This window comes from Montipora foliosa, chromosome 9 (genome assembly GCF_036669935.1).
Source record: "Montipora foliosa isolate CH-2021 chromosome 9, ASM3666993v2, whole genome shotgun sequence".
Taxonomy (NCBI): Eukaryota; Metazoa; Cnidaria; class Anthozoa; order Scleractinia; family Acroporidae; genus Montipora; species Montipora foliosa.
The window spans coordinates 8057067-8078139 of record NC_090877.1 but is presented as its reverse complement, the minus strand read 5'-3'; the positions used below and the strand labels follow the sequence as shown (position 1 = coordinate 8078139).

The 21073-nt window shown below is 39.8% G+C and overlaps 1 protein-coding gene across 1 annotated transcript in view; it reads left to right on the top strand.

The window, feature by feature from the left end:
• The first annotated feature begins 2588 nt into the window (after positions 1–2588).
• LOC137969370 (uncharacterized) overlaps positions 2589–21073 on the top strand; it is a 26105-nt gene continuing 7620 nt past the window's right edge. The window contains exons 1-13 of the mRNA XM_068815579.1: positions 2589–2676; positions 3891–4128; positions 5911–5999; positions 6094–6346; positions 7333–7412; positions 8044–8272; positions 10596–10614; positions 10772–10866; positions 11696–11726; positions 12200–12261; positions 15188–15441; positions 18180–18315; positions 19955–20448. Coding sequence (XP_068671680.1) covers positions 2629–2676; positions 3891–4128; positions 5911–5999; positions 6094–6346; positions 7333–7412; positions 8044–8272; positions 10596–10614; positions 10772–10866; positions 11696–11726; positions 12200–12261; positions 15188–15441; positions 18180–18315; positions 19955–20448 — 2028 coding nt within the window. The 5' untranslated portion in view covers positions 2589–2628. The remainder of the gene's footprint in view (positions 2677–3890; positions 4129–5910; positions 6000–6093; positions 6347–7332; positions 7413–8043; positions 8273–10595; positions 10615–10771; positions 10867–11695; positions 11727–12199; positions 12262–15187; positions 15442–18179; positions 18316–19954; positions 20449–21073) is intronic.

The window sequence follows — 21073 nt, the reverse complement described above, 5'->3', positions numbered from 1 at the left end:
CCAGCATTACGCCGGTACCCATTGTCTACACCTGGGTGGAGAGAGGCCACAGCGTAGTGAGAGTAAAGTGTCTTTTCGCCCACGAAACCAACCCAATGTCCCCTGGCCAGGCCCCGAACACCCCCGGACCCACTCCATCCGGACGGCAAGCGCACTGACATGTGACCACCGCGCCTCCCAAAAACTGAAGTATAAACTCGCTCTCCTCAGCTGCTCAGATTTTTGCTGACAGGTGGCCCATATGTCTGATACAGCATTTTATCGGCTTTCCTCCCCGGTCTGGATGCCCCTCCGTTCATTGATGGATGAAAAATAAGGCTTTATTTTGAGTGTCAGACGTTTATCTTAGATTCTAACCCGACTTTTGTGTAACATAATAAGTGTACACTGTGTGCTACCTGTCAGCATGTTGATTCTTTGTGATTTTTACGCTCTTTTTACTGTCTTACTCCTATAATGAAATGTATGTATACTCGAAGTAAGCCCCTCGATGAGTTTGTAACTCTTGTGGCAAACTTCTTGTTTGAATATTTATTAAATAAAAAAAATAAAATAATTTAAAATAAAAAAAACTGAAGTACAATGCAGTGAAAATCATGAATCAAACAATAGATAGCATACATCCCAATCATAGTTGGTCGTATATAAAACTCTCACCAAATGCTGTGCACACGGTGGCTCAGTTGGTTGAGCACCGGGCTGTCACGCGGGAGATCGTGAGTTCAACTCCTGCCGGACCAACACTCAGGGTCTTAAATAACTGAGGAGAAAGTGCTGCCTTTGTAATTACATCTGAAAATGGTTAGACTCTCTAGGCTTCTCGGATAAGGACGATAAGCAGAGGTCCCGTCTCACCACCCTTCAATGTTCATATCCTGTGGAACGTAAAAGAACCCGCACACTTGTCGCAAAGAGCAGGGCATGTAGTTCCCGGTGTTGTGGTCTGTCTTCTGTGGTGTATCATAGTTGGGAAGGTAAATGCTTGGAGATATTAGCTACACCAAGCTACTCTAAAAATCAGAGGGTAAATAAAGATGTATGATATGATATGATGAATGTGACAAAAGCAAATATGGAAAGTATATGATTATTTAACCAAACAATTTAAGTAACTTAATGCTCGTGGAAGTGCCACAGCAGCACCTGAGTGTCCTCCTGCAGTGATACATGTCAGCTGACTTTAGTATGATTGAGGCAAATTTTGCCAAGTGCAAGATTTACAGTGTATTATTGTAGGCTTGCTTTTCATCTTTCACCTTTTTTGTTGGAAGTATAATAATAATAGTGTACCTTTTGTTAAAACTGATTCAAGCTGTATGTAAAAAAACAGTGTCTATATGCAAGCCTTGTGTGGCTATTTTCTTGATTTGCAAGATTTACAGTGTATTATTGTAGGCTTGCTTTTCATCTTCACCTTTTTTGTTGGAAGTATAATAATAATAGTGTACCTTTTGTTAAAACTGATTCAAGCTGTATGTAAAAAACAGTGTCTATATGCAAGCCTTGTGTGGCTGTTTTTTTGATTTTGCCAGTTGCTACTACATGCACCTCCTAGAAAACAGGTACAGTATTTTGCTAGATGGATGCAAACAAAAGGGTCAAATGGATTGCTGTCATTCTAAAACTTGATGTACTTAATGTCTCCCTATTTCATCTTTCACAGTGAACATAATACTTAATGACTGGAATGAAAAAAGTCACCTTTTGAATTTAGAAAGTGAAGTCAGCTTTTTGCATGTTGTTGAAAGACACAGTAAACGTAATTAGCTCAGGCTGAAACTGTTTTTAAGTGTTAAATGACTGAGGGTTAGAGTGCCGACTGGGTATCTCAGTTGGTTGAACATCAGACTGAGGTCCCATGATTTATGAGTCAAAATTATGGTCAATGAGTCATGAGTCATGAGTGAATGAGACTCACAGTCAATATAGCAATAATTTATTGATTAAGCCTAAGCCCTCGTTTCAGTGATTAGGCCTAAGCACTCTCTGAAATTTTAGCTTTCATTTTATGGTTTAATTAACTGCCCTAACTCGTTGACAATTGACTCATTGACTCATTGACTCATTGACGCATTGCCTCATAAATACTTGAATCATACTCAAGTGTTGCCTTTGTAATGACATCTGCAAATGGTTAGACTCTCTAGTCTCCTTGAATGAGGACGATAAACTCCAGAGCTTGTCTTATGCACCACCCTTGAATATTTATAACCCTGTAGGACATAAACAAATCCACACATTATTCCAATGGAGCAGAGCATGGAGTTTCTGTTGTTGTGGTCTGTTCTCTGTGGTATAATATCATGATTTAATGCAAGGGTAAATGCTTGGAGATATTAACTTCAATAAGCTACTCTAAAAATCTGAGGGTATATGGTAAGATATTATTTTGATGATGGTGGAGAAATCGTTTATTAATGATGGTTAATTAACCGGTTATAGAGGTATCGAATGTCTCTTATAATCGACTGTGGGGATGCTTCAACACATTATTTTCACTTGAGTCATTTTGAGCAGCTGTCTTGCTTAGTGGCTGTTGCACGTTCAAGTAAATGAGTAAGTTTTTCTTGTTGTTTGTTGTTAGGAAGGGAAGGAGAAACACCACATAAAGTAACATGGGCTGATTACATGGAAGCTGCTCTCAGCAAAGCTGCTCCTGATTGTTGTTTCAAATATGTGAGTGCAAACTGATTTGGGGACTGCGTTAGGTTATATATATTTTTTGTATTTATCAGGTATGCAGTGGAAAAGTTAATAAATAAATAAATAAATAAATAAATAAATAAACTAATTAATTAATAAGATTTTAATCCATTCACTCCTGGGAGCAAGACTTACTAAATTTACTCTGTGTGACACCAGATATCGATTTTACTTGTCAAATTTTTATTTCCATTCACCTGCTTCAATTACCTAAGTCGAAGTGAGCAGCTTAAGAAGTGCATGTGTGGCTGTATGTGCATATAATTATGTGGCTAATACGCTTTTAAGTTCTGATTTTAAAAAGACGCCTGTTTAATTTAACTGGAATTTTGTTATTTGTTGGTCCGCCATTACTAACTTTAAAATCTTGAGAGAGCTGGGTCGAGGAGAAAATGACGTCAAAGACTCACTGGTTTAAGAATGCAATGCGTGCGTACGTGGCTGAATTAATATGCAGCAAGGGAAATTCGGCTTTCAGATTTTTAAACTAGTGTTTTGCATATATAATAAGTTGCGTTTACACGCTGAAATTTTAAGGTAGTGATGGCCAATAACATCACTTTTCCCTAGATCCAACCCTCTGAGGTCCAATCATTCAGTTTTGAACGTGAGTAATGGCGGACCGTGAAATTTAAACCTTACATTCAAAATAAACAGCCTTTGGATAAAAATCAAAGCTCAAAATTTTGCTAGTCGGGTTTTAAGCGAAAACGCTTTCAAAATCTGAGGAAAAAAAAGAAAATGATTTTTTGATCATAGTAGCACTTTAACCCATTGACTGTTGGTGCCGTAGGACTCTCCCAGTTGATGAGTTCAATCTTCTTGTGTTAGATGAAGTAAAATATGCCAAGTCTCACTCAAATGGACCAGTGGGTTCAAAATGGAGGGAACATGCATTGCATAACCCATTGACTCCTTAGGTGCCCTAGGAGGACCCCCAGAGTAAAATCTGTTAAGTCTCACTCCCGGGAGTCATAAGTTTTGCCAGCTGATGAGTGTCCACAGGAAGTCATAAGTGGTTAAGGTTGCATCTTGATTGGTCAGGTTAGTTGCCTGGCTTCATTTGGTATTTTACCCAAGACATGTGGCATATGTGGAAATGTAAATTATTTCAATCAAGGGCAGAGTAAGGCATCAATTTAGGAAGTGTATTTTCGTAACGGAAGATGATTATTTTCTATTTTCAGACAACAACTGATGTTCCAGGTCTGAAACCAGGGATGAAACTAGAAGCGGTCGACAGGAACAATCCGCCATCATTCTGTGTTGCAACAGTGATACAGCAAGTTGGACACAGAGTACGCATTCGATATGATGGCTTTGGAAAGGATAGCAGCAATGATTGCTGGTGTAACTTTCAAGCTGAAGAACTTCATCCAATAGGATGGTGTGCGCAGAATGGTTATCCCCTCCAGCCTCCAAAAGGTACTTTGAATTTTGGATGAATGGGCTAGTACCTTTTTCATATTCTTTATATCACTAATAATAATAATAATAATAATAATAATAATAATAATAATAATAATAATAATAATAATAATAATATAAGATAATAAGATAAGATAATAAGACCAGTGAAAGCCCCCTGTGTAGATTATGTGGAAAAATTGTGAAAGCGTGCAACACTTAGTATGTGGATGTGAGAAATATTGGCTCAGAAAGAATGTAAGAGATGACAGGACAATGTAGCAAAGAAAGTCCATTGGGATTTTGGGTTGGAGCATACGGAAAACTGGTATGAACATGTCCCAGAAGGGGTAGTTGAAAATGAAGAAGTCAAAGTTTTGTGGGATATCAATGTTCAGTGTGACAATGTGATAGAGGCAAGAAGACCAGACATAATTGTAATTGACAAAAAAGAGCAAAAGGGGATAATCATTGATATTGCTGTACCAGCTGATGTAAGAGAAGGGGAAAAAGAAAGGGAAAAAGTGGAAAAATACCAGACTTGAAGAGAGAGATCGGAAGACTGTGGAAACTCAAAATGGTAGAGGTCGTACCTGTAGTGATAGGAGCCCTTGGAAGTGTCACCAAAGGATTTGATAGGTGGATTGGAAAGCTAGGGATACCATTGAATGTTGGATTTATGCAAAAAAATGCCTTGTTGGGAACTGCAAGGATATTGAGGAACGTGTTGGAAATGTGACTTCAGAAGAGATAATTCTCGCCTAACAGAAGAAAAGACGGCAATGACAACAGCTAGAACATGATGTTGAAACTTTATAATAATAATAATAATAATAATAATAATAATAATAATAATAATAATAATGTTCCAAGGGACGACATGAATTTAAAATATTAGCATTCTTTGTAATCAGTGAACGAACTGTTCAGTGTTCGAAAAATGCAAGAAAACTATCATGACATTCGGTGTTCTAAAGATCATAAAGTCATTAGATGGCAATATATAACAAAAAGTTACTTCTACTGCCTCTCTTTTGTAACAATATATCACGTGAACCCCTATCATATATCGCACATCATGTATCTTCCATGCAATGACTAAGAATAAAGATGTGCTAGAATGTATGGATTCATTTGCTCTTGAATATAACCACACGTATGGAAACATCCTTAACTGGCATAAAAGAAGTCCAAAATGTACAAGGTGGCTTTTTGGGTTTGCTTTTCAGGTTAGTGTAAGTTGTATGTTTCTAAGTGAACTTATGTGACATTTTAGTTTCAATGTAGCATGGGCCAAATATTAAACTGAAAAAGTGCATGTGGATAATTTACAATTTATTTCAACAGACACAATAACTTGATAACAAAGTTAACAACAAAGAGGGGTAGTAGTCTGGGCTGGTCAATTACATGTATCTAAGAGTGGTGTGGGATGTTTGGCACAGGCCAGCGCATTCTCACTCAATCGCTTAACGACATTGCAATTTATCAAGCATTTTGCCTGCCACTTTGTGCTGTGCTTGTCCAGTCGGGCTTTTGCTTCTCCCCCTTCCCTCCCTACTTGTACTGTTGGTGTCTTGATGCCTGGTTTGGGGACTTAAAGGCTGGGTTGTGGGGATTGCTGGTCATGGGAGTGTTACTCAGTCAAGAGGCTGGCTGACTGGGTGGCCTGATCCATTGGAAGTCCCTAATTAAAACATATCCCAAGCATGCATTCTCCATTTGGCAATGCAGTTGTTAATTGGAATGTGTTCATACATTGATCTGCATAATAGTAAACATCTTGTGTTATTTTATTAGGTATTAATAGCACTCTTGAAGACTGGAGGACATTCCTGACACAGACCCTTACTGGAGCACTTGCTGCACCACATGACTTGTTTAGAAAGGTAGCTTTATGAATTTGTTTCTTATTTTGCTTGCTAACTTGTTTTTTCATTTTAGGTCATTATTGCAAATTTGTTTTAAATTTAACTCTCGTAGACGCAAGAACACTTCCAACCACGTGTCCATGGATTTGAAATTGGTATGAAGCTGGAGGTAGTTCATCCCGTAAAGCCATCAATCATCTGCCCTGCAACAGTCACTAAGAGTCTGGGACCCTACTACTTTGCGATCACTACAGACTACCAGGATGATGTACCGTCAGTGACGTTCTGTAGCCACAGTGATTCACCTGGAATCTTTCCACCTGGATGGTGTTACAGGCATCAAGTTGAGCTTGCTGTACCTGCAAGTAGGTGAAAGTTTTTAGGTCCTCAGTGAGCAGATAACAGGTGTTAAGAGCCACAGGCATTAATATGGCCCAATTAGTGGAGTTTTAAGAAGACTGTACATTAGATATTAAAGACATGTGACCATCCACAGGAAAGCCAATAGAAAAGGGGATGACATGGGCTGTGTGTGATGTACCACATGGTTACAGGGTATATACAGTGGGTTGTTAATTAACTGCAAAATGGTTGATTTTTAGTGGATTAAAGGTATACAGGTACTGTAGTACTAGTAGAACGAGTTTAAAAGCATTTTTCATCATAATTTGATCCTACCCTGTTAATACGACCAATTTTCCATGGCCCGAAGGTGGTCGTTTAAACGGGGTTCCACTGTATGTGCATAATTATTTTATGACTTGTACAGTACTAGTAGCTGTCATGGTTGCTTTTGTTCAAGTGCATGCTGAGACACACCAGATATGTTGTTTTGCATTTGTGCGTTTAAAGTTTCTAAGTAGCGTGTCAGATGTGTACCAAACAAAGCACAGTAAAATACAAAGAAGCTTAATAGGTATGATTATATCATGTGTTAAAGAAAATTTGTTTCGTTTAGCGTGTTAAAATAGCATGCCGGTGTCATGACCTTTTTGTTGATTTTACTGTGGATGGCCACGTGCAGTGAATATTATGATGACTCCATTTGACTTTCTTGGAGAGTCCCTGGGCAGAATCCCTGCAGAATGAGTTCTACTTGGTCATCGCAACTTTTGTATTGTTCATAATTTTTTAATGTTTGATGTTTTTCTTCTTTTCTTTGTCATAAGGGTGTGTTATGCCTGATTTACGTGACATGATTTAGTGTGAAGTCATGGCATAAGCAAGTTGCATACAATAGTAAATTACTTTAAGTGGCGTACGAATTTGCAGCAAGGTAGATTCAGTAGATTGCCGTGTTGAAAAAAAAAATCACAAAATTATAATGATGAGCACTTTGAATTAATTTCAGACTACACAAAGAAGACATTTGCATGGGACAAGTATTTGGCACTTTGTAGAGCACCGTATGCTCCAGCGCATCTGTTCAGAGTATGTAATCGTTAATGCAGACACTAGTTGTTTGCATAAGCTAAATTGCTCTTTGCCTTTTTAGTATTAATGTAAAATTATGTGTGTTGTGATAGTTGAATCCCAATTTTTAAAACTAAATTTCATCTTCAGACACCCCAAGTTTCTGGGGAATAAAACAATTAATATGTAATTTGTACAAACATCCTTGTATTATAAGTTCTCAGGGAAACTTGCTGCCTCCCAAACATTTTTTGGTTGCTCCCACAACCCTTTTTTAGTCTCCTGTGGAGAGGTTAGGTGATGAACCAAGAGAATGTTTGCAAACAAATCTATAATCATGGTCTGGCCTCTTTTTGTAAGAGTAAATTACACCAGTGTGGGTATTGAGTGAATTAATGTGAGTTTAAGAAATACTGATAAACTCATGGATGATGCTGAATGTTTAGCAGAGTAACATACAAATGCTACAAATGATAGTAATCTGTAGCATTGTCCTGCCAGTGGATGCAGGGCAAGCTTTACAATGATAATAAAAATCTGTATTTAAATTATCATAATGTCCGTTGAAGACATAAATAATTTGAGCAAGCCTTTAAATAACACAACTTCTTAATAAGTTGCACCATTTGTCCTGTTTGGGTTTGTACAGAAAATGAAAGCTCATAAATTTAAACCTGGAATGAAAGTCGAAGTTGTCGATCTGGAGCAGCCGCATGTCATCCGTGTTGCCACCATAACAAACATCTTGGGTCGAATGCTGCAGCTCTTTTTTGATGGGCATCAAAAATTCCAGTTTGTGGATTTTGAATCACCTGACATTTATCCTATTGGCTGGTGCAAAAGAACAGGTCACCCACTCTTGTCGCCATTTGGTCGAAGTAAGTGGTGTTCCTGTTGTATGCTGAGTTCTTTATGAAAGCCTGTCATTTTGGGATTGGATTGGCTTGGGGTTTGCTTATGTCCAGGATTAACCCTTAGGCTACTAACCTTTACCCTCAACTTTATAGTGGGAAATACAGGAAGCAAATGCTTTGATTTAAATGGGCAAGTACACAACTCGGACCAGATCAACTCAGATCACTCACCTCAAAACAATTTTGTGCGCCAAAACTATTTCTTTGCCTGATTTCACCATGATTACACCATGATTACTTTAAAGATTAGGGCTAGGGTGATTTCTCAAGGCCTTATCATTTTTTTTACAAGGATCTGAGGTGAGCGATCCAAGTCGATCCGAGTTGATCTGGTCTGACTCTTGTACCTGCCTGATTTAAAGTCCACTTTGTGTTGGATGTCAAAATTGGGTGTGCATCTAATTAGGGTCAATGCAACTGTTTTTCTTTACTCATTCAAGGAGTAGTATTTGGGATACCCTTTGTGACATTAGTTTGTCTGTATTCCGAGACACGAGTGATGTAGAAGTAAGAGCAAGTAGACACTTTGTGATGCTTATTGAAATCCACGTGGATCTAACTAGGGTCAGTCCTGGGCATATCTGTAAGGATATGCCAAACATACAATATCCATGTCAGATCTGTATATGTGTCTAGGTACATGTTAAATTGCATATTCATGTATGGCTTTTACTTGACTACCCCTTTCACTCTGAAATTGCCGCCATTGACAAGTAAAATCATCTTGTTTTAGAGAGAGTAAAACATATAATTACCTCTTTTTGCGAGGAAAATTAAGAGATGATTATTGAAACACCACCCTTGAATAAATGCTGCAGTTGGAACAAACTTAACTGCTCTAAAACAAACTCTAATTCAATCAGAAGAATGTGGTGTTTATTTGAAGATAATGTGAAAAACAATCACGTGTGTTCCAATTCTTCAGAATTCACACCATCCCTGGAAATTACAATTATTCTATATTAGCAAAGAGTGAGACAGAAGTTTATTGTGTTTCTGTTTTGCAAAATGTTTACAAGTTACATGTATTTGCAAATTATTTTTGACTTAGTAAATATTGGTATTCAACATTGGTATTGAACATTGGTATTGAAATGCACCCACAAGTAAACACTTCCCTTGAATCAACAAAGCATCAGAAATTATGCTAAAAAAGTTAATAAATGATGCAGCATTTAATCGGGAATAGGGTGTACCTCTGTGAGTGTTGCATAAAATATTTGCAGGAGGGATGCATTGGTTTTATTAATGGCATCCCATAGGTCAGAGCCATGGCATGTGTCTATCTTAATTAACTGGATGGTCATGTGGTGACATTGAAATACAAAATAGTAATTACAGTAGCTTTTGAAGTGTATCATGATTTACAGGGTATACATGTTAACTGAACACTACGTTTCTATTGCCTGTCATCCTTGGGATATTATAAATCCTGATACAGGAAAGGAAAGGAACTTTATTTAAGTGTCTAGTCATTCTAGCGCTGGAGCACTAATTGGGGACACTAAACTGAAAGTAACAAATTATTAAGACAAATTAAGTCAAATGTTGGTTTTTGAGGAGAGGGAAAAGTGGAGTACCTGGAGAAAAACCTCTCGGTGCAGAGTAGAGAACCAACAAACTCAACCCACATATGACGCCGAATCTGGCAATCGAATCCGGGTCACATTGGTGGGAGGTGAGTGTTCTCACCACTGCGTCATCTATGCACCCCTACAGTTCAAATGTTCATGTACACTGTACATACATGTAGAATTTCCAATGGCCTTAATGGTATCGAATTAATTACCTGCAGTAACCTGTGATTGAGTTCTTTTTTTTTCTATTATTGAGTTCTTGATACAAAGATGATGTGCTCTGATTAAACTTCCGATAATCACATGATCAGTTAGGTAAACATTGAGAAATATCGAGTTACTACAATATTATTATTACTATTACTCATGCAATGCCAAGAGATTGTAAAACTTTCATGGATGAAACCCAAAATTTTGTATCTTGTGGTTGTCATTCTCATGAAATATCCAAGTAGATTTTACTTGAAACGTTACAATTTACATTACTTGGAGATGAGTTGGAATAGACCAGTTTCGATATATTAAAATTCAGTCTTAAACAAAAGACATCATCTTGAGGCTCTGGGTAATAAGTATGAGGATTTTTATGAGTTTATTCCCCAGAGCCTTGAGATGATGTCTTTTGTTTAGGACTGAATTTTGATATATTGAAAGTGGTCTATTTGTAGGTGGTATCACCTTCTTGATTCTTGGTTAAATTCTTTTTTCAGTTCCGTCAGATTCAATGAGGTTAGTGCTTTGATTTCATGATTTAAGTTCCATTTATTTTATTTTCAGTAGTGCTTGGACCACTCAAGTTCATATATAGTTTCAATGTCATTCCTTCATAGTACAGCATGGGATAATGCATGTTAACAATGTTTACCTCTTCTGACCTTACCCCTAGCTTGGCAGACAGTGAATCGGACACTCTTGACTTGCCGTCATTTCTTGAGGTCATGGGAAGGCAGAGTCAGTCCCAGGCAGGGCAGTCAGCCGGAGGTAAGTAAATGTTGGTGATACAAATCTAAACTCTCGTAACTCTACCACATTATATTCTAAGTGAGAATTGGTGAGAAAAAAAGCCTCATCACCTTTGCTTTTAATTCTTAAAGAAACATTTTGTGGGATAGAAGTCTTAGTGACTTGTGTATCCCTCTCACCCCCAAACAAGGTAAAGTCACCTTATTTAACGTCGGTAGTTTGTTCAGCTATGAGGCTGGTATCAATGGAAGCTTGACTGTCATTGTTCCATTTACGGGTATTGAAGCTACAGCTACCTGGATCAGAGGAAAGTTGAAACAGACTTTGAAGTCACCGAGGATTGAACTGGGGACCTCTTGCTCTGAAGGCCATGCATTAACCAACTGAGCTATGCCTGCCCCTTTCTCCTTCCCTGGGGGGGGGGGGGGCACACTGGAAAAAAGTCTGGGATGCTCTTGACCAGCAGACATGTAAGAGATTAAGAGATATGATGAACAACCCATTGTTTTGTAGTGAGATTCTCATTCTGAGTGGTTTCAGTAAGTACCAATAGTAAGTACTTTACTTCGGAAAGTTGGCTACTTTATTCCTAAATTGAAGTAATTAAAGACAGATTCTTTCATACCGAAAATTACAGTTCATTTTGACAATGACAACAGTTTGTTAATCTACTGAAACCAGCCACCGACTTCCAATTTTGCTGTATTGATACCCCTGCATTTCTTTTAGTGGAAATCAAGCAGTACCTCATCCATATTGTGGATAATAATAATTACCGGTACTTCCCAAATAAGGATTCATTCCAAGAAGATTTATTATTATGTCTCACTATTGTTTACCTGGGTAGGTTTGCTGCCAAGAAAGACTTCTTTAGTTAGGTAGGTGGAGAGCTTTTTTTTGTATGATGCATCTTGCATTACATGCACATCTCTGTTTGGTGGTCTGCAGGCCTTTGGTTGCTCAAGGGGTGGATAGCACAGTCTGAGGTTTGTCAGAACCATTTGAGTTGTCCACTGGTTTGGATTGCAATTTATCCACTTAATAGCTCAATCCATGCCTCGCACACCAAGGGCCAGGCGTCTGCATGGTACTTTATGTAAATTTCCAAGTTGGATAGAAAAACAGTGTTGTGAATAGACCAATTTCGCTATATTAAAATTCAGTCCTAAACAAAAGACATCATCACGAGGCTCTGGGGAATAAATATAAGGATTTGTATGAGTTTATTCCCCAGAGCCTCGAGATGATGCCTTTTGTTTTCGACTGAATTTTAATATATTGAAATTGGTCTATTTGGCGAAGAACTTTTGCACATGAACTGACTTTGCTTTGCATTTTTTTTTTAATTTAGCAAACTTGATAAGGATGACAAGTCAGCTGGTGAAGAAAGTGATATCAGTGATGATGATACAGGTGAGGGGAGCAGTCTTTATTATTTTGGTTCCCAGGGGATAGGTATGGGCTTTGATACAGGTGAAAGTAGCAGTCTTCATTTGGCCCCCAGGGGGAGGGTATGGACTGTGATACAGGTAGAGGGAACAGTCTTCATTTGGCCCTCATGGGAACAGGTGCAGGCTGTGATGCAGGTGAGGGGAGCAGAGATGTTTTATTAGTCATCGGCCATTTGGTTAAAGAGTTGGCGTCATTTCGAGCAAGAATGAATTAGATAGAAGTGTTGGTCTATCACTTTGCGCCTTGCCCCAGCACACTTACAAATGGATTTATTTATAGATACACTTTGCGCACGAAACAAACAAAGGGTTGCCAATCTTAACCAATCAGAAGTAGCCATGTCATGCGTGACGTCTTCTGCCATGTTTTTTTCAGGGATGTGACAACTGGGTATTCTAAAAATAGACTCATTTGTGACTGGGCTGGGGAGTCCACCCATGCCATAACAACACTCTTATTTTTCGTGTAAAAACTGGATTTTAGTAGCTTTTTTGGGTTTGTCATTTTCTGTTTACCTTCTTCAGTTAATTTAGATGTGGAAGGTCATGTGGCATCTAGCCCTCTTTGCTGACCTTTTTTTCGAAATCAACCCCTTAAGGCTGGACATGTACAAAACACAGGTCTCTGGTCACAGGTCTCTGTTTTACCAATACAGAAACAAACCTAAATGTTCATGAAAGCTAACCTTAGGCGTACAAACTCTTGTTTAGGTCTAATTAGGTGTAAGGTTAGCTTTAATGAATGGTTAGGTTTCTCTCTGTATTGGTGAAATAGAAACCTGTGACCTGAGGCCTGTGTTTTGTACCTGCCGCTTAAGGCTTCACTTCTATGGAAAGAAGTTGGCCCCAATAATAATCCCATTCCTAGCTGAGTCAACTTTTAGTAGAGTTAACATGACAAAAGTCTTCCCCTGTTTAATTGGTCACGCTTATGAAGTCTATCCACCCTTCAACTCAGGGTCTATAATTGCCTGGTCGACCAGAAAATTCTCCTTGTACAATTCCCGGGGTACTCTTCACTCCAGGAGTAACCCTTGAGACATTCTCTGCTAACTTGCGTTTCCGCCAAACGTGCTGAAAACTTGTGTGAAACGAAACGATTTGGGTTTGACAGCGCTCCAAGCTGCGACCATTTTGGTCGCCATGGCGAGTGGAAAAAATATTTGGCGACTAAAATTTTGACGAAAGTCGCCAATTGGCGACCGACAGATTACAAAAGAAACTTACTTCGAAAATTAATCGATCTTTGGTCGAATTATTAAAAGCAAAAGCGACGGTATCACCTGTCTTTCTCTTTCTCGCCGTTCCGCTACTCGATACGAATGCGTAAACCTAAACTGAGCGAAAACTGGGAACAAGCCAAACTATACTTCCTGTACCCTGCTGAGGAGTGGAACTCCATCCCGACACAGACAGTTCTCTGTTAAGACGCATCAGTGAACACAGACGATTTGCCGCCCCGGTCGACCTGTTGGCGGCGAAATCCAATCCAAGATTGAACGCTGCAGGATTTTCAATGTGTTTATAATAAAAATAACTTTAGTTGAGAGCATTTCTGTCTTATTTTGTGTATATCATATAAGTTTTGGGGCACGGTCTTGTGGGAAAAAAGTGAGGATGTTTAATTTTCCCATAAGAAAAAAAAATTCAGTGCTGACTCCAAGTGCAGTTGTCACGCATCAATGATTGCGAGAATGTTGTTTTTAGCCTCTTGAATGAGAGAGATAAAACGAGGCAATCTAAAAGGGTTTTTTCCTTCAACAGTGATCGCTAAAAAAAATAGTAAAAGTGTGCAGGTTTTTTTTTTAGTTTTCGCGAAATATGGGATACAAATGGGATAAACCGAGAAAGTTGGTTTCTTTTATCAGCGTTGCTGGTCATCGCCGATCTCAGTCACTCATAGCGATGAAAACTGTCACGCAAAAACAAAACTAGGTAAATCCACACAGGGTTATTGTAGTTTATAGTGGTTGATTATAAAGAGAAAATAATGTTACTATAAAGCGGATTGAAATGTCTTCTAATCGAGTTTGAACTCAACAATTTAATGTGAATAAGGTTGTTACGATGCGTACAGATATTTAATTTTTAAAGCAAGGACGGGTCACATTCTTTTGCGCGCGAAAACTATCCAATCAGAAGCTTCATAAGGGTTGTCTGCATCCATGAAAGAATGTGAAAAAAATGAAAGTGGGCTCTGTCTTTCTTTTCTGTCATGATGAAAGACTTTGAGAAAATTTTCAAGACCTTGAAAGACCTTTTGGTCAGTGAAGACTCATCATCAACTGAAAGAGTACTCGACCTGCAAGAAGAGCATGAGCAAATTCTCCGTGCAGAATTGGAAAGCGTCCTGAAAGTAAATTTATCGAGGTTTTCGGAAGATACTCTGGGGACTGCCTTACTTCCTGGAGAACAACGTGGCCTACGAGCTGTAAAGGTTTCCGGCGATGGGAATTGCCTGTACAATGCGGCATCAGTTTTAAGTAAGGGAGATGAGACACTAAGTGGAACTTACGAGTATTAACTGCGTGTGAACTTTATTTTAATGCAGAATTCTATGCAAATCATGCAAAGATCTCTCAGGCAAGTGGAGTTTCACCATATTCTGAGTCTCTTCCTTCTCTTTGTCTTGCCCGTTATTACAATATTTTAATCGGCAAGCGAGTAAATGTAACAATTTGGCAAGGAAAGTGTTGCAAACGTGTCGCTCGGCGTAGTAGACGTTCATGTAACATACGCGAAGTGTCCGCCCTGGTCATAATGAATTTTTTTTTGGGCGACCAAAATTTTTTTTATGGCGACCATTTTACAATTGAAGGTCGCCAAAAGGCGACTTTTTGAAAAAGTGAGCTTGGAGCGCTGTTTGAAGTTTTGCTTGTCCTTGCTAGGTTCAGAACGCTTCTATCACAACAAGAACCAGATTTTCTTCAACAAGAGTTGCTGTTATGGACCCTTGTTGGACCCTGACAAGGTGTCACAGTTGCCAGAGGCCACCCCTCCGGGGAAAGTCAGTAGTGTGATACGCACAGGACTGGAGATGGTAGCCAAAGCAGCATTTGATCCTGAAAAAGTCATCGATCTCATGCAGGAGGGGTGTGGGGTGCGGGTGGTGGTCAAACACAAGGGAAAGATCTTCAAAAAGGTAAGGATGGAGACAAGTAGGTGGCGCTGGGGCAAGTCAGGTAAGCGCATGCAGCAGACATGAAAAAAAAAAAAAAGACATGACAAATTCATATTCAACATTGAAAAAGGGATTATGGAAATGGATAAGTGTCCCAACATTTACGATTTACGAATGAAAGAAATGCAGTTATTTTAAAGCGCGGGTTATAAACGAAATATAGAAGTGATCCTCTCACTTATCTCGACGACAATTTCAGCAATTGTCTCTTATAGACACCTGAATCGTTCAAGGGAACGAATGAGCCCAACAAATTGACCAGCGGAGTGAGCCCCGAACCGTGAGGCTTCATAGTTCAGTTGGTAGAGCATTGCACCGGCATCGCAAAGGGTCATGGGTTCGAATCCCGTCGGAGCCGCGTGGCGCCACGCGGCGCCGTGTGGATCACTTCTATCTTTCATTTACGACTTACCTTGGGTTCTACTGCCAGGACTGGAATAGTCAAAACGTAGCATTTTTTTTTTTGCGGATAGAAAGTGTCAAATGTCAACCCCTTTTTTTCAATGAATTCAATCAATTGTGTTGAGGTGATGGGGACTTAAAAATCTAAGTATTTTCCACCTATTTTGATAGCAATAAGGTAGGTCAGGATGCGGGTGAGTAGGAGCCTCCCTATGCACTGTATCCTTGAGTCAACCTTTGCGCGTACCCTTCTATTTTTAGAACTAACTCTTAATTAAGCCCTGGCCAAACTATCGAACAAAGTTGGATTCCACATGCAACATTGTTGGATGTAAATGTTGAGGTAGTAGCAAAACACTATCCAACATTGCTTGATGAAACATTCAAGTATGGCGCTAACACTGAAACGAAAACTGCTCGTAGCGTTTGTGCTGTTGGAGCTGTTTGAGGACGGAAACGATGGATTCAAACGAGGAAAATTAAAACCAAAATTGGTTGTGTAGAAAAGGGTATGTTCACTGCAAGATATATTCGTGCGTAGGAGATGGTGAGAGTGAGCTCGGATCAATTTGCAGAAATTGTAAACGCTATTGAAAAAGAAATCTCCAAACAGACCTATAGGAGACTAAAAGTGTCCCAAAGACATGGCCTTGTTTCATACTCGCGGATGAAGGATTCTAGATGTTGACCCTTGTCCGCCATCTTTGTTGCAAATAAGGCTAGAAGCCTAGGATTGAAAATAAAATAGTGATTTGTGATTGGCTAGGAGCGTGAACGTGACTCGATTCAGGACACAACAATGGACACAACTTTGTTGGAAGAGCTACAAAACAATGCAACATTGTTGCTTCGAGCAGAATTGTTGGTCGCAATGTTTGATCAAAAGCAAACTCCCTCCAACACTTGATCGAACAAAAACTGTTGGACGAACATCATCCAACATGGGTGGCCAAACGATCGAACAATGAAATTATGTTGGATCGAGCAAAGTTGGAGCGTTGAATCCAACTTTATTCGATAGTTTGGCCAGGGCTTTAAGTAGGAGACTCACATTTACATCAGTTTTCGCAATTTGCATACATCAAGTGAAGCTATGATCCTCGCAGTTATGAACGCAATTTTTGCAATTAGGTAGAGAAGCCTGAAAATTTCAGGACTTCAACGGGGTTTGAATCCGTGACCTCGCGATACCGGTGCGACGCTCTAACCAACTGAACTATGTAGCCTAGCCACTGACGTTGGGAGCTGGTCAAAAGTGAGTTCTAATGTTCCCGTGAGGAATGGGATTGGGAATGTGAAGCTATGGTCCTCGCAGTTATGAACGCAATTTTTGCAATTGCGTAGAGAAGCCTGGAAAAATTGCGTTCATAACTGCGAGGATCATAGCTTCACTTGATTTCATATCCGCAGTTCATATATGATCCATTTCATATATCATTTCATCATTTTGGTATATCGATAACTTTATTCTGATTGGTCATTCTCAACAGTGCGTGCAGAGCCGAAGAACTCGTGGCGTTATAAAAATAGAAAGATACGGGTAAATGTTGACTCGTAGGGCTTGTATAAGTGAGGCAAGCTCCTGCTCATGGGCTTCTGGGAAGGTGGAAGGGTTAGCGTCGTTTTTGTAAGTACAGCTGTTAAAGGCCCACCTTCAACCGACAGGCTTTTCGACCGTTTGTTTTTGTTATGAAAATTCGCATTGCTTATCGCAGCGATCCGATTGGATGAATTTCAAATTTGGCTGGATTTTCGTATATGAAAATTGTTCCGCGACACGCAATGCCGGTCGGTTGAAGATGGGCCTTTAATCTTTGCTTGAGCACCAGAGGTTACGGGACCTTTTGTGACTAGCTAGCTCCGTGAGCGGGCAAAATGAACCAAATCCCGTGCTGTGATTGGCTACCCAAGAGGGCAAGATTGAGCTATACTGCCCGCTCGGGATTTCTCGCTTGGTCCCGCAAGATCAAAGATCTTTATTCGGTGTTTTATCCCATATAATAAATCATTTATTGACCAAGTTTGTTCGGTCGAGATGGCTGGATATTAGCCTCGCTCTTATTTTGCGTGGTTATGGACCTCGACTTAGTCTCGGTCCATCTTCCCTACGCTTGGTCAATAACCCATATGTATTCCCAGACGAGTATGCTGAAGTCGGGGAGAAGAGCAAGGCTTAGGGAACGCCTCGTGACGTTCATCAAAATCGCCGTGCATCTAATTACGTGCATATCTGGACGTAAAATATCTGAAAGTTATTTGAGAGTGGTGCGAATGGTGCTTTTCTTTTCTTTTAACAGGCAATCTCGCGCGTGGATTCGCGACCAAAGCTGGAGCGCTATTTAAAGCGATTTTGTCGGAGGCTCATCTGTTGTGAGTTCTTCTTGAGTCTGAAGCCAGTCCCAACACCTTGTCCCGACCAGTGTCAGGCTGATGGTAGGCAGTCAAGCCATTATTGTTTACGCAATTGAGATATAAAGGAATGAGAGAAGTGATCGTCGCACTGCAGCGGGACAATTTAATCAAAAGGAGGTTTTTACGTGACGTCATCCCCGCCATGCTGGTGGACGAAAACAAAAGATCTCTCATTAGCTTCTTTTGTTCGTCCACCAGAAGTCGTACATTTCTCTATTGTTATTGGTGTCCCTAGAGGTTGGGTTGAAAACGTGCTATTATCCCTTGTAGACACATGAAAATTTCATTCATTCGTACCCAGAGATACTCACTTTTTGTCCATTCAGTGAAAATGTTATACACCGAAAAAAAAAACCCAAACGAGGCAAAACGAAAGCAATAACTGGCAACAATTCGATTTCATTTTCACAATCAAGAGGACCTTGTTTTCGTAATTTTGTTTTTGAAAGCATTCCACTTTTTGCAAATTTTGCGGGAAATCGCCAACCTGTCTTCATAATTTTGCTGTAATGTTTTAGGAGAGTGATGCTAGCATGTCTTGGTTTTCAACCGTGGTACTGGTGGTTCAGATTACACCGTAAGGATCCAGCGCAGTTAATACATATTTCAAGATTTCATTTAAAACTTATGTACAAAAATTTTGAAAGACGAAAAAAATTCAAATGTGTAAACAATATGTTTTCATTGTTCGTACATGTAATGTAAAACACGTAGTGTCCTGAGACTACGAAGTTTTGTTTTTAATTTGATGCTACCCGCCGCCTTTTGTTCGAGGAATTAAGGACATTAGGCGACTTCTTACTGGGGTCCAAGTTGGCCATAAGTGCGAGAGAAACTCAAGTCAACTCGAGACTTGACCTCTTGTCGCCCTATCGTGTTTTGATCTGCCCAAGTATGCATTCAAGGGGGATAAAACTAAATTTGAGATCGTACTTTGGCTTGTCTGAAGACACCTCGTTTCTAAGGTACATGCAAAGTAAGGTCACGGTACTTCAACTAAAATTAACTCCGTTCACATTCAAAGTAGAACTCGGGCGTACTTTAAAGCCTACCTACGTCCCTAGTATGAAGACCCCAATTAGAGAGTTTCCGGCACACTTTAAGGCAATTTCCTAAAAAAGCAAGAAACTTGCTGGATTTAAGTTAATTTCTTGCCAATTTGCCGCAGATGTTGACCAACCTCTCAAACGAGAGAGACGAGGGAGAATAAAATGATTTCATGCTTTTATGTCAAACAACGATTTTACCGTTTGTCGCAATGCTAAATCTAAGTTATTGTGCTTAGACAATGGGCTACTTTTTTGACTGAAAGAAAAATTCGATTGAGACAAAAAAGTGTTGAGTCCTATCGGGTACCCGTTGGACTCGTAAAAGGAATCTCCTGATTTATTTATGAGATCTTTTTGATTATATCATCAACTTTGAATTTAGCTAGATTTGCTGGCCTGTGATAATCGAATATTTCCTTAAATTGTCAGCGATTTTACCGGCAAGTTGTGAATGAAATTGCCGTGAAGGGTTGCAGTTATCCGTCGCTTCCCGACCACGATTCAAAAGTGTGTTTTAAATCTGTTTTCAGTTGACAAAATCGCCGCATTCATCTGCCTCCATTTGTCTCTGTTTTAATTACCTTAACCAGTTGTATCGATTTGTTTTTCAGATCAAGGGAATTTGCAAGGCCCCAAGGGACTTAAGGCAAAAAGATCACGCGAATATTTTGAAGTCAAGCATCTTGGAGTCGAGAAAAAGAAGAGAGGCCGGAAACGGAAGTCAGAGTACTTACTTCCGGGGGAGCCAAACAGTATTGTTACCAGGCCCCTGGTGGAAAATGCCGTATCCATGCCAGGGGCGTCCTTTTCTGTTGTTGAGGGGCAAAGGATATCTTCAGCGGTAACAACCATTGCGCATGTTCAGAATGGTTCCACCGTCAGTCAAGGGGCTTCCGTCGTTTCTCCTCCAGTGGTAACTCTGGCGCCAGTTAGTATAGGAAACCCCAGATTTCAAGGTCCTGCCAACCCGTCAGCACCTCGTCCAACCAAACCGGTGAAAACAATTCCTATGCTCGCCCCCCAGGGTAAACTTCCCATGGTTCAATCCCACCGGGCTCCTATACCGTTCAACGCTTTACCGGGTGGAAAACCAGTCATGAAGGAGGTGATTATTTTATGTTTCGTATTTTTTTTGTTGTAATTTCAATTCACTCCCCGCTCGTGGGTACACGATGTTGGGAGTGGAATTCACTGTTGTTTGGTCACATGCACATGGTCGTCAAAACTTTATTATTATTCTTATTTCATGGTGTTGTTTTACATTTGGGTCATCTAAGTGGCAAGGAAATTTACCTAAAATGCGTGCCGCACGATCCCACTTGAATCGTTTCCACTTGCACCGCTAATCGTATCTCAGTAACGGGCCATAATCCCGCGGAACCAAATTCTTTTGGAGTGTCGATAAAGAATGCCAGAAGATTAAGAATCTTACAATGCAGGCAAGGCAAAAAACCCGAATTTTCGGCTACAGTGGGCAGAAATATCAATGTTTTGACTGGCATGATTCCGTGCAAAACGATGCAGATGTAAAAACAACCACAGTCTTGGTCGCAAATGTTGTAACAAAGACGGAAATTGTTCCCCCTCTACCCCTTCTATGTGCATGGGTTCGACTGCATAAATTAACCGGTAAACGCAAAATTGAAGGGAGTGAGGATGAGGGTTACGTTACTAATAGCTTGGATGTGATTTACGTGCTGTTCTAGCGAAGTGTTACAACTGTTTATGCC